Source organism: Podarcis melisellensis, assembly GCF_964234715.1.
Source record: "Podarcis melisellensis genome assembly, chromosome: 11".
NCBI lineage: Eukaryota > Metazoa > Chordata > Lepidosauria > Squamata > Lacertidae > Podarcis > Podarcis melisellensis.
Genome location: NC_138543.1, coordinates 44,647,213 through 44,660,640, shown reverse-complemented (window position 1 = coordinate 44,660,640; position 13,428 = coordinate 44,647,213). Strand labels below are relative to the sequence as shown.

The 13,428-nt window shown below is 44.8% G+C and overlaps 1 protein-coding gene across 2 annotated transcripts in view; it reads right to left on the bottom strand.

Moving 5' to 3' along the window:
• The window catches only part of LOC309380002 (complement component C6-like), a 30,001-nt gene extending 24,350 nt beyond the window's left edge, over positions 1-5,651 (bottom strand). The window contains exons 1-5 of one of the 2 annotated variants that reach the window (XM_081929632.1): positions 5,573-5,646; positions 5,245-5,314; positions 3,432-3,619; positions 1,833-1,989; positions 65-209 (exon numbers count right to left, since the gene is read on the bottom strand). In XM_081929632.1, coding sequence (XP_081785758.1) covers positions 65-209; positions 1,833-1,989; positions 3,432-3,619; positions 5,245-5,314; positions 5,573-5,643 — 631 coding nt within the window. In that variant the 5' untranslated portion in view covers positions 5,644-5,646. Of the gene's footprint in view, positions 1-64; positions 210-1,832; positions 1,990-3,431; positions 3,620-5,244; positions 5,315-5,572 lie in introns of both variants that reach the window. The other variant, XM_081929633.1, reaches the window with a different exon arrangement.
• Between the last annotated feature and the right edge of the window lie 7,777 nt (positions 5,652-13,428).

Here is a 13,428-nt window from a genome sequence, read left to right as displayed (position 1 = left end):
ATGGTTGTAAATTTTTTTGATGGTGCACCTAGATTGAAGGAATCAAGATACAAATATGGGTTACCATTTTCACACTGGAATTTATTCTCGCAGTTTACTTCCTCTATGTTGCATTGTTTCGTTGGGTAGCACCTCCGGGAATCTACCAGTGGCTCATTGCAGGGTTGCCCCTTAAACTGAGAAGGTGTGATAATGGATCTGACACGAAACTGAAAGGCAGAACAAGGACATCATCATCATCATCACCACCACCATCAAGTAATTTATATTCTGCCTAATTGCCAAAATGGCTTCTAAGTCATTTACGAGTATAAAACCCATGACCAAAAAATAGAAACACACATTGTTAAAATACACAGAAAGCCATTCCACCAAAACATTAAAATAAACACCCCCAATACAAATGTGCAATTAAAAAGCCCATTAAAATAGCACAGCAATTAACGGTTACAACAGGATCTTTAGGCCAGGAGATCAGAGGACTGCTTGTATAACGGTGGCATGCCAATACTGATGGGTGTCTATTGTAGTTCAGCAGGGAGAGCATTCCGTAACACTGGTGCCACTAGTGAAAACAGAGTATGAGGAGGGGGCAGTGAGATTTTGCCTCCCCTCTCCAGACAAATTTGAATAAATAACAGTGCATGACTTGAGATGAATAGTGAGGGGGAAGATAGGAAGGAGCCTTAGATTGAGTCAGACCAATGGTCAGTCTAGCTCATTATTGCTTACAGTGACTGGCAGAGACTCTGCAGGGTTTCAGAAGGAGAATCTTTCCCAGCCTTACCTGGAAACGCTGAGCATTGAAACTGGGACTTTCAGAATGGATAATGAGCTGTACTTTGAATGAATCAAAATACCGTATTTTTTGCTCTTTAAGACTCACTTTTTCCCTCCTAAAAAGTAAGGGGAAATGTGTGTGCATCTTATGGAGCGAATGCAGGCTGCGCAGCTATCACAGAAGTCAGAACAGCAAGAGGGATTGCTGCTTTCACTGCGCAGCGATCCCTCTTGCTGTTCTGGCTTCTGAGATTCAGAATATTTTTTTTCTTGTTTTCCTTCTCCAAAAACTAGGTGCGTCTTGTGGTCTGGTGCATCTTATAGAGTGAAAAATATGATAATACAAAAGGCTCCCTTGCATTTCTCATTGCCTGTCAGGCTTCAGGGACTCAGTTTCCTCCCCCATCCCCAATTTGGTCGTAGACAAGCAGAACAAAGAGAAAGGAGTCTCTTACCAGTTAGAACTTTAAGGATCACAGCTAGAGAACAAAGAATCCATTTCCAAGGAATGAATGTGCTCCCAAGTAAGGGTTCCACCCACTTCCTCCCTAGCCCCTCCCCCCCTGGGTCACTTTCGTGTCTTGCATCCTGATCTCGCAACCACTGTGCTTCCTGTGCTGCCACCTTATCTGCTCTCCTTGACCTTGGGCTGAGCGGCTGGACCAGGCAAAACTCAGTCCAGATGTTTTGGGACTACAACTCCCATCATCCCTAGCTAACAGAACCAGTGGTCAGTGCTGATGGGAATTGTAGTCTCAAAGCATCTGGAGGGTTGAGTTTGCCTATGCCTGGGCTGGATGCTTTCCAATGACAGTGAGTCTGTTAACTGTCTCTCTCCCAGTTCTCCTCCTCCTAGCTGTTCCTCACCCAGTACTTCCCAGCTTCTGCCTTCTGAACTATGTCCCTCTGCAAACCACTGTTCCAAATCTATTCAGGATCCTGATCGGGGGAGGGGGAGGCTCCCACCATTCCTCCTCAGTGCAGCCCTCCTCAGCACGGTCCCTGACATTGACTTCCTTTCATGCCCACCTCCCTTCAATTTTTGCACTTACTTGTTTTCTAACACAGGGGTCACATTCTGACCAGGGACCAAAGTTTCCAAGCTGGCAATTGATAGGGCACATCTGCTGGTTGCAGGCCCTGGATTCCTGAGTTGTGCAGAGTTGGCCACAGAGGTTTTTGATATAATAGTCATCCATCCTGATTTGCCTGGAATACAGGTGGGGGGGGGACATGTTCATGGTCAAGGCTTCCTGTCAAGGGAAGCAAAATAATTCCCACCTTGGAACCTGCCGGCCAAAGAGGACAAATGAAGATGAATTAATGGGCAATTAGTTGCTGCAAGGAAGCCTTTTGTCTCGAGGACGCCTGAATGGACCTGGAATGCTGCAAGTTGCACTGGCTCTGCCACAAGGGGCAGAGGATTGAGATGCCTGCCTTGTCTGACAGAGGGCTGATAAAAACTAAAAGAAAAAAAAGTTTATTTGAAGCAGTTCAGGTTTTCCAAAACTTTGGGGAAGAAGATTAGCAGTGAGTCACAGGGGCGGAAATTGGCAGATAAAGGGCAAACAACATGCATTACTGTTAGTATATAAAGCTCTTAACAGCTTGGGGGCAGTTTACCTGCAAGATCTCCTTACGCCATATACACCCACTTGACCACTTCGATTTGTGGAACTGGCACTCTTACAAGTGCCACATAATACAGGCAATGACCCCGGCTCCCATTGGTGGCACATAAGCCAACTCCCCCCTGTTATGCCCCATTATGCTCTATTACTCCCCTGCCTCCCCATCACACACACACAGTTACACTTCTGGGTCACCCTGATGCACAGGTGTCCAGTAGCACATCAACTGGTCATTGCCTGTACTCGTTCTACATTTGCAAGAAATTGATCCTGCAGTGTGGCAACACCCACTCTTAGACTGAATCATAGAATCGTTGAGTTGGAAGCAACCATGAGTGTCATCTAGTCTGGAACTCCCTTGTGACGTTAACGTATGAGAGTGCTGGAAGTAAAATAATTAAACAGCTTACCCAATCAGAACTCAGGGGGTGGAGTCAGAGGGACTATAAAACCAGCTCTGGGTGGGGTGAAGGGAGCAGTTCGTTGGGAGTGGGGTGGTTGATTGGAGCGGGAGTGAATTGGGAAGAGTCTGTGGGTAGGTTGAGTTAGTGTAGCAGAATAAGCTGAGTCAGGAACAGTTAGGGGCTATGAAGACAAATCAATATCTGAGAGGTGGTTTAGTGAGTGAGAGCAGGTAGTGGAAGTTATAGGTCTGGACAGGCACCCCATGATTGTAATTGACTGATATCGTTTATGAAATCACACACTTGTTAAACTGCAATAAATAAACAGAAGCTTATGTTCCAATTTAACCCTGACTGGACTCAGTATTGCACCAGGTAGGGCCTGGGTGGTGGCAGTGAGAAATAAAGTGGTGGCACAGTGATCAATAGACGGTGAAACATCCGGGGACCCTGTGTGTTCACCACATCCCTGTCTACAGACATCAGGCAAACACCTTCCCTCTATCCTTTCTCAATGCCTGCTGAAAACATTTTCGTCTAGGCATATTCCTAACAGACAACTTGAAAGATAAAAAGGTATCAGTTTGTGAAGTCAAAGGTGTCGTGTCTCTCCTACCTTTGCCTACTTTGAGTGCCATAATTACAAGTCCTTGAGCAGCTAGACCAGGGAGACCATGGGTAATGGTCACAGTAGCATCCCACGCTGCTGTCAATTGTGGCATGCAGGAGGAGGAGGAGTAGAAGGATGAAATTCATTTTTCTCTCCATAGCTATAGGCAGGGAGTTAGCAAAAGTCAGCAAAGTCTGCAATGCAGAAAAAGAAGTTGTCATTAGAACAGCTCAACATCCATCCCTATTATGTGGCAGCTTAATAGCTAATCTCCTGTGCGGTGCCCTGCAGTGAATGACCGAAGCTGAATCAAACTGTGATAATCACTGGAAGTGTGTGGTGAAAGCAGGATGGGACCCCAAAGCCTTTAATACGTACCACTGTGCAGTGGCGTAGCAAGGTCAGGTGGTACCCGGTGCAGAGAATTTCTTGTCAACCCCCCCCATATTGAAATCTAGTTGTACTCCCAAGAGACTGCGATTTACTCACAGTATAAAAAGCCTGCCTGTGATCTACCCATTGCTTTGGGGGGGGGGGGTTGGAAAAAGTTGTTGAACTTTTTTTGGATTCCAGGGTTTGGGTCCAGAGTTCCCTCCACCCTCGGCTTGTTTACTCACCTGCCTCCTTCGCGTCCTCTCCCTACATGCCTGTATGCCTCCTCCAGTAGCCCAGGAGTGCAGTGCTGTCAAAACAAAGGGGGAAGGAGGGAAGACTGCAGCTCCCCCCCCCTTTCCCCAGACAGATGGGGAGTCGCAGGCAGGCGGTGGGCCGAATGTCACCCCCTTCAGAAATGACACCGGGGCGGTCCGCATCCACCGTACTCACCTTGCTCCACCCCTGCCACTGTGAACAAGCAGTGAGGAGAACTCAGGCTGCAATCCTAGACCATCTTACCTGAAGTCAATGAGACTTACTTCTGAGTAGACGCACCTAGGATTGTTCTGCAAAGGCATATTCATGAGCAAAGTGTGGGTGGGGCCACAGCTGTATGCAAGCTCTGCCCCACCCTTCTCATGCACACATTATTTCCACTCAGACTTTCACCTTTCCCGTGCTGAAAAAGAAGCCATACAGCCCCTCGTTTTTCATTTCCCCCCTGATACTAACATTCAGTCATCACATTTAAAGCACATGACTTTCTGGGAACCAGGAATCTTTTACTGACTCTTAAAGCAATAATAAAAGAGCTTTCAATGTTCTTTCACATCCGAGAATAATTAGCCTCCTCAAGAAATATCTCTGCAATGCTAATTCCTCTTGAATACAGCCCATAAGCAGAGCACAAAGTATCAAAACAGTTGTGAACCTTATAAACATTTTAACAATTACATTGCAACAGTTCCTCTCATCATTAAACTTCCCAATTTATGATAATATTCACCTCATTTTGAAAACAACCCCCTGATCCTTTATATATTTAGCTTTCACACGATGTGACAGAATTTTCTAACCATTTTTATCCCCGTTTACAACATTTCAAAACATTTTGTCCATATCTGCTAGAATTGCTACCTATTTCTTCATCGACCAGAAAAAACAGCAAAGCTCCAGACCTGCCTCAATGCTAGAACAGTTTTACTGGCTTAATTTTCATGAATCAGGACTCTTTTAAAAGTGCAGGAGCAGAACAGGGAAATAAAAAGGTCACAACCCAAAGAACAACATTGACAGTGCCATGAATAACACCACTGTTCTTCCAAAAGTTGCTAAAGGACTGCCATCGAATTTCAAATCTATCATTCAAGATACTTGCTTCACTCCTTTTAACTAAGCCCCTATTTCACATACTCAACAAATAGCATTATAAATCAGTTCCTACAGAGCTCGTAATTGCAGTCCTTGGGATCAAAAAATAATTCTCAAAGTTCTCCTCTGTGACAAAGCATTCCCTGCAGGAAGCAGAAATCACACCTCATTAGCAGCTGAACCAGATTAACAACATATATTATTCCCTAGAGGTTTTTTTCACCTCTGAGACCTGAAGGGGTTTGCCACACCCCCATAAAGCATTTTTGGTGCATTCCTTATTTTACTAGGAGGATAGCAATTGGATCTTCAAGAAGAGACACCCAAACTGGAGATCTGCTATGTAGGTTTATTCACAGTAACCACAAGTCACCTTGCATACAAATACAGCAAAAACTTACCTGTGCAATTTGTGTGAAAATAATAATTCACAAAAGGCTTCTGCATGCAAAGTGAATCCCTTTGGCGGCATCTGTCAACCTAAATGCAATGTGGACATTAGCCCATCAGAACAGGAGTCTTTATACAGCGGTGGTGCAACTCATAGGTTTTGTTTGCATTCAATTAAAATGTAACCCAGGGATCCAATCCTAAACCTGCTTAACTATGGGAGCAAGTCTCATTGACATCGTGCTGTATCATGACTCATGAGTAGACATAGTTGCAACTTGTACTTACAACAGTAGCATAAGTGTCTGTGGCTTCCATAACAAAAATAAAAATAAAAATGAATATGTAAACCAGTGGAATTTATTTACTTGCCGGATGTGTACCTTACCTTTCTTGCTATGAGTTCATATGCCAATAGATTCTAAATGCACTAGTGGCCAAAATTGTGGCAACCTTTTGGAGAAAGTGTATTTCCGAGGTTTAATGGCTCATAACACCTGATTGGCTCTCTAAACGCTCATGCTCATTGGCTACATTCAAATGAAGGAAAGCTACTGCCTATCAACCTAAGCAAGTTGTGCTCCTCTTTTCTGGTTATTTGGCTATAACTTTTGATAGAATACAAAGTTCCTCTTGCTCTTCCTTTCTCCAAATGCCCCAGTGCCATCTCTAGATCTGCTCCAGAAGGTTGGGGAAACCCCCAGAACAGATTTAGCGTGACACAGTGGGGTGCATGGGATCAGGAGAGAGAGGAGAGGTTCCTTTGTGTAGATCTGTTTTGCTGGATACTGCCCACAACCCCAAGTTTTGCCTTGCAATGTTATCAAATGTTTTTATGTGCTTTCAATTTAAAAAATAAAATAAAATTGTTCTATATATGTTTTTCTTTTATTTCTAATGAACATGTTTTATCACAATTGTGTTTGCTGCCTTGGGCTCCTTGGGGGAGGAAGGGTGGGATATAAAATTTCATTAAGAAGCTATGTAAGTAGAATGTTATTTTGCTATGAAGCAAATAGACTTTGCTGGCACTTTGAGGGAAAACAAAACTGCATATAAATAAAACCTTGATGAGTCGGTGCAATTTCTCAGGGCAGATTTTGCATAGTTCCAGGTTTGTTTGTTCATTAAATAAAGAACACCTGGAATGCTACACTTTCTCGGAACATTTTTCTTGCAACCACAACCACTTCCTGTAACATTTCTAAATCCATTACTGGAAGCCAATATGTGTGGGTTTGTGTGTGTGTGTGTGTGTATGTATGTGTGCTTGCACACTTGTGTGTGGGTTTGTGTGTAGTTCAGCTAGATCTGGAGAGCTTAATGTTACAACAGCTGCTATAGATATAGGCACACACAGAGCCTCACGCCTTAAATAATTAAGCCACAGATTCACTGAAGTTAAATATATATATATGTATATTGAGAGCTCATTATTTTTCTTCCATTTTTTCTTCAATTTCTTCTTCAAACTTTCAAGAAACTTTGCCTGAAAGGACTTCAGCAGATCCAAGGATTTCAGCAGATTCAGAAGTCATTCTGCCTTCTTTCCTTTCATTAGGAGAAGGGATGCAGAGTTTGTGTGTAACACTGCTCTTCAATTCTGAAAGAGGTGCTGTCAGGTGAAATTTACAAAGCTGCTTTTCAGGAAAGCTGAAGGGTGGGTTCCGAAAAGTCTAACATTTTGAATAGATAAAGAAATTTAGAGTGGTTCACAATTCAAGGCGAATCTACCTAAATCGCACTGTCCCAAACAATTTGTGAACCAAAAATATAGATTCCAGCTCTAGAATTCTATGATTCTATAGGCATCCTTCAAACGTGCACTTTTCTGAATTTTGCAGTGTCAAGTAATATGCACAAAAATGCATATACTAAGGTCATGTGTGCATAAAATGCATACTTGCAAATTATATTAATGAAAAGAACATACAAAAATGAATTGGGTGGAAAGGAATGTTTGCAACAGATGCAGACATGCTTGCCATTCTAAGCTTAAATGTAGTATCTTCTGTGAAAAGCCATGAACACAAAGACAGAATTAGCTTGCCAGTTTAGGCAAGCTCACAGGCAAATGCCCATCTGCTATAGTAACTGGGCAGCAGGTGGGGAGAAGTCACACCTTGGATTTGTATAATGACATGATGACACCTGGTGTTTATTAAAGTTCCTTTTTCACACACTGCCTGCCTGTCAATCTCACACTCCCTAGGGTATAGACAGTCAGAGCATGGCAAACTGCCATGCACTTGAATAAGCCCTCTGTTCTGTGACCTCTCAGTAGTATCCAAATTAATTCAGCTGAGTTAGTGTTGCAGTATCAGCACATGTCGGTGTCATCATATAAGCAGCATGGAGTACCAATAAGAGGCTTGCTGTCTGGTAATGCATGGTCATTGTTCGTTTCAAACACACGTTTTTGGACCACAGGGGAAGAGTTGCAGATCAGCCTTCTTTGTGGTCCAGCTCTCACTTCCATACATCACTACTGGGAAAACCATAGCTTTAACTATACAGATCTTTGTCGACAAGCTGATGTCTCTGCTTTTCCTTAAAAGGTAAAGGGACCCCTGACCGTTAAGTCCAGTCACAGACTACTCTGGGGTTGCGCGCTCATCTCACTCTATAGGCTGAGAGAGCTGCAGACAGCTTCCGGGTCATGTAGCCAGCATGATTGAGCCACTTCTGGCAAACCAGAGCAGTGCATGGAAATGCCGTTTACCTTCCTGCCGGAGCAGTACCTGTTTATCTACTTGCACTTTGACGTACTTTCGAACTTGCCATCCCCACCTGGGATCTACCTAAGGAGGGCTTGGAAATAAGTCCTGACCTTCAAAGCCTGGTTGACGTCTGTTACATTACCAGGGTCTGCATAGGTGTGTTATGTACTGAGTTGAATAGGATCCAAACTGCAGCAGTCTGATTGGTCCTAGAACAATGCAGCAGTATGATTGGTCGACAGGAGCCACCCAATCCAGCTCCAGATAGAAGTGAATCTACAACCTGATTGGCCTACAGGAGAATTCCGGAATTAGCCAATCACGTGCAGCCCATTGTGTAAATAATGTATATAAAGCAGATACTTTGAGGGGACTTTCATTCCCTCGTCACCACTATGAGCTGAATAAAGAGTGAAATCCACTCTCGACTCTGAGTATATTTCAAGGTGCTTCTGAAGGAGCAGTCAAGGAGTTCAAAAGGCAACGGAGGCAGGATCCTTTTGCTACAGAAGTTCCTACAGGCCGACATTGGCATCACTCCTGCCTTTTGTGTCAATCGACCAACACAACACAAGAACAAGAACGTGTTCATTGTTCTCCTTCTCCACTAACTTCTTTTCTAACTTTCTTGACATGTGCTGCTAATTCAACAAATTTGCATGCTTCCAGTGACTGCAGTTGTGCGAAACTAAACTTCCAGCATCAGTTCAAGCTCAAAGGTTGGAAAGTTAGATTGATCATTCAACAAAACATCGAATGGGGAAAGTTTCCCCTTCCTCCCAATTTCCTAAGGCTCTTAAAATTTGTTATTGATTAACCAACTGATGGTTTAGAGGTAGAGTTGCTCTGGCTGGGAGCCACTTCAATCTTCCCCATGTATCTTTAATGTTTGCTATTGCTTAAGGATTAGTCCAGGCAGTAAAATCTCTCCCTGATGGGGAAATACCCAGCTTTTCCTCTTTCATTTCTATTGAAAAGAAAGGCAATCACTTCCTGCTTCAGTATCAAAATGTTCATGAAGTCCATGTTCTTTGGTGCTCTGCCAGACTCAGGGTGGGCTTTCCCCTTTGCTCCCTGTGATGTTCTCTCAAATGTGCCAGTAAGGACTGATATCAGATTCCATCATACAATGTTGTTTCATTTATTTAACCATCAGAGGGTAGTTTCAGTGTTTACTTGGTCCTGTTCTGTGCTAGCTGCCCCCCAAAGCTAAGGCTGATGGGAGTGGTAGTTCAGCAGTGTTATGTACTGAGTTGAATCCACTCTCAACTCCAAGTATATTTCAAGCAGCATCTGCAGAGCCAAAGGTCCCTAATAATAATAATAATAATAATAATAATAATAATAATAATAATAAAATTATTTATTATTTATACCCTGCCCATCTGGCTGGGCTTCCCCAGCCACTCTGGGCAGCTTCCAACCAAATATTAAAATACAGTACAGTGGTACCTCAGGTTACATACGCTTCAGGTTACATACGCTTCAGGTTACAGACTCCGCTAACCCAGAAATAGTGCTTCAGGTTAAGAACATTGCTTCAGGATGAGAACAGAAATCGGGCTCCGGCGGCATGGCGGCAGCGGGAGGCCCCATTAGCTAAAGTGGTGCTTCAGGTTAAGAACAGTTTCAGGTTAAGTACGGACCTCCAGAACGAATTAAGTACTTAACCTGAGGTACCACTGAAATACATCAAACATTAAAAGCTTACCTAAACAGGGCTGCCTTCTAAAAGTTTGGCAGTTGTTGTTCTCTTTGACATCTGGTGGGAGGGCGTTCCACAGGGCGGGCGCCACTACTCCATTCTTGAATGGAGGATGATAAAGCATATTTTCTTGACTCGCTTCATGGATGTCAGGGGTTCAGGAGCAGAGGCACAGGGGAAGGAGGAAGCAGAGAGCGAAGGGGAACAATCCGAAGGCAGTGTAGGTGAGGATGACAGTGAGGCAAGAGATTCCATGAGTCTGTCCAGTGATTCGGAAGATTCCCAGAAGGGGGCACCTATAGCCAGAGCAACGGGGGTCCCGGGGGGGACGCACCAGAAGCAAGGGACCAGCGGTGACTCCCAAAGCAGCAGCTGGAGATCGGGACCAGCTTCCCCACCGGAGCGTAGCGGGGGGGAAGGGTCCCACGTGTCAGGGCCGGCTTCCCCTCCAGGGGAAAGAGAAGATGAGTCAGGGCTGACCACGCCCCTATCGCTGAGTGAGGGAACAGAGGGGAAGTCAGAGCCAGCTAGCCCCCCCGAAGGGGGAAGCAGTGAAAGGAGCAGTGTAACGGTCAGGAGGAAGGTTGCCGGCTGGGCGCGCGCACCAAGTTCAAATGCACAGGCGCGCGGGACAGCCGGGAGCGCAGACTGGGAGCCAGGTCCTAAAGCACGCCGGAGGCAGGGGGAAGAATCCGGGGACTCTTCAGCATCAGAAGAGTTCAGAAAGGGCAACACCCCAGCGGGCAGAAGGACCCAGAGGAGAAAAGAGCAAAGGAGGAGGTGGAGCAAGGCTAGGGTCTTGAACTGGTGTCTGGGGGGAGGAGATTCAGATGGAGCTTCAGCGGTCTAGGGTTGAGACATAGAGCTGCACGCCGCGGCTTTGGAATGGAAACTGAACCTTAATAAAGACTTTTGTATATAACAAGAACTGGCGTTGGTCCTCTGTGAGCTGGGACCTTGGGCAGCTCTGACAATTGCGCTTTCCCTTTTCATCTGTTCTTCTCACTGCTTATTATGTGCTGTTTAAAGGTACACTCAGGTAAAGGTAAAGGTACCCCTGCCCGTACGGCCAGTCTTGACAGACTCTATGGTTGTGCGCTCATCTCACTCTAAAGGCCGGGAGCCAGCGCTGTCTAAAGGCTCCAGTACAGCGCTGTCCGCAGACACTTCCAAGTCACGTGGCCAGCGTGACAAGCTGCATCTGGCGAGCCAGTGCAGCACACGGAAACGCCGTTTACCTTCCCGCTAGTAAGTGGTCCCTATTTATCTACTTTCACCCAGGGGTGCTTTCGAACTGCTAGGTTGGCAGGTGCTGGGACCAAACGACGGGAGTGCACCCGCTGCGGGGCTTCGAACCGCCGACCATGCGATCGGTAAGTCCTAGGCACTGAGGTTTTACCCACAGCGCCACCGGCGTCCCCTACACTCAGGTAGATTACTTATTTATTATTGCAATCGCTAATTCCAGGGAATAATAGGGTTTCAAGATTGTGGACATATTCATGATTGTGTTAATGGATGTTTTCAGGCCATTTGAATTGAATCAACTTATGTAAAGATCTGGTGAACACGTTATATTACATTGTCAATGTTTCTGTCTGCCATGGTGAACGATCCTCAATAAAACATTGATAACCAAAAAAATCAACCTTCCCTAGATGAAAATATCTTGTATGAGTGACATTTCCATACTCGCCACTCCGAAGAAAGGAGTTCATATATTTTCTCAATATGAATTTAATTGCATTTCGACCACAGGAAGTCAAAAACATTCTGGACAGCCACTGAGTGAATTTTTTAGGCTTGCTGAATTCTACAGGGCTGCTCAGACTCCAGTCTCTCTCTTTTTTTGGTCATTAGAACCCTTAATTCATTTACTGCAGAGTTTGGAGGACCTTGTTTTTAATCAGAATTGTAAAAGATTGCCATCCCCACCTGGGAACTACCTAAGGGTGGACTTGGAAATAAGTCCTGACCATCAATCTGTCTTGGGAGAGAATGGAGGAATGTGCCTTTGGGGGTGAAGTCAAACTGTTGGAAGGTTCCAGCACTTGCTCCAGCTGTAGAGACATGTTTTGCTGAGGCAGATGAAGGCATCTGATTGTGCTGCTGCAGGTGTACCATGGCGTTTTTTCTTTCCACGCTCCTCCCAGTAGTCATTCCTCCTCTGGTCACTGCTGCAGATGCACAATCTGACTGATTGTTTCCAGGCACTGTGGTCATCTGGCAGGGATTCCCCCATGGCAGGGTTAATGCTGCCCGCCTTCATGTCACGTTTACAGATATCTTCAGAATATAAATGTTATGTACTGAAGTTCTCACCCTGGGCCAGCAGGGGGATACTGTAGATAGTTATGCAAATAAGGGATCGAAAGTGACGTTCAGTGATTGGATAGTTTTAGAAAATTGTTACAGTTACGTTGTAACTGCTCTATATAAGCAGGCTGACTGAACTCTTCAGTTCAGTTCTGTCCTGGCCTGTGAATAAACAAGAGCTGTTTGAAGAATCACTGTGTCATCTGATATGTTCACCCACAACTTAATCAACAAGCAACTATGCAGTCCTATAGATGTTTACTCAGAACACTGTGCTTAGAAAGTGTGTTTAGGATTGGAGCCTAAGGGCTGCTTCTTCTACTTATGAGTGAACAGAGGGACATTAAAAATTCAGAACATTGTATTATCTCTGTATTATCTGCACTGCCCTGACTGATCACAGCTGTCCAGAGCCAAGCATATTAAGGCAGCTTCCTGTGGGTTCCTACACATACTGTATTTAGCATCATACAGTGGTACCTCGGGTTAAGAACTTAATTCGTTCTGGAGGTCCGTTCTTAACCTGAAACTGTTCTTAACCTGAGGTACCACTTTAGCTAATGGGGCCTCCCACTGCTGCCGCCATGCAATTTCTGTTCTCATCCTGAAGCAAAGTTCTTAACCTGAGGTACTATTTCTGGGTTAGCGGAGTCTGTAACCTGAAGTGTCTGTAACCCGAGGTACCACTGTATTGAACTATGGCTGCCTCCCACTGTAGGTGCTGGCTCCTAGAGACTGAAGCACTTGGGGGGCAATAGTTTTTTTTTCCCCAAGGGGGTCAGGACCCCTCAGTGTTCAGAGGGCATTCAGCTCCAGCCCCGGGCTCCTGGCGACGTTGTGCACAAGATGTCAGAACATCGCATCTCCTTGATCACCCTGAGAAGCTGCCGCTTCTGCCTCCCACAATTTGTATATGTAATCAGGAGCTACAATAATGTGTCTACTCATAATCAATGGTTTCTAAAGGAACCATTTCTGTTGCAAGGATGACCTCTATATGGAATACCTGCTAGAATTTGGGGTGATGTTTTTCTGATGTTTTTTCCACTAATGTTTTTTCTTCTGTAGGACAGTTCATGGTCTAATTAGAATCATAGAATCATGGAATTGTAGAGTTGGAAGGGAA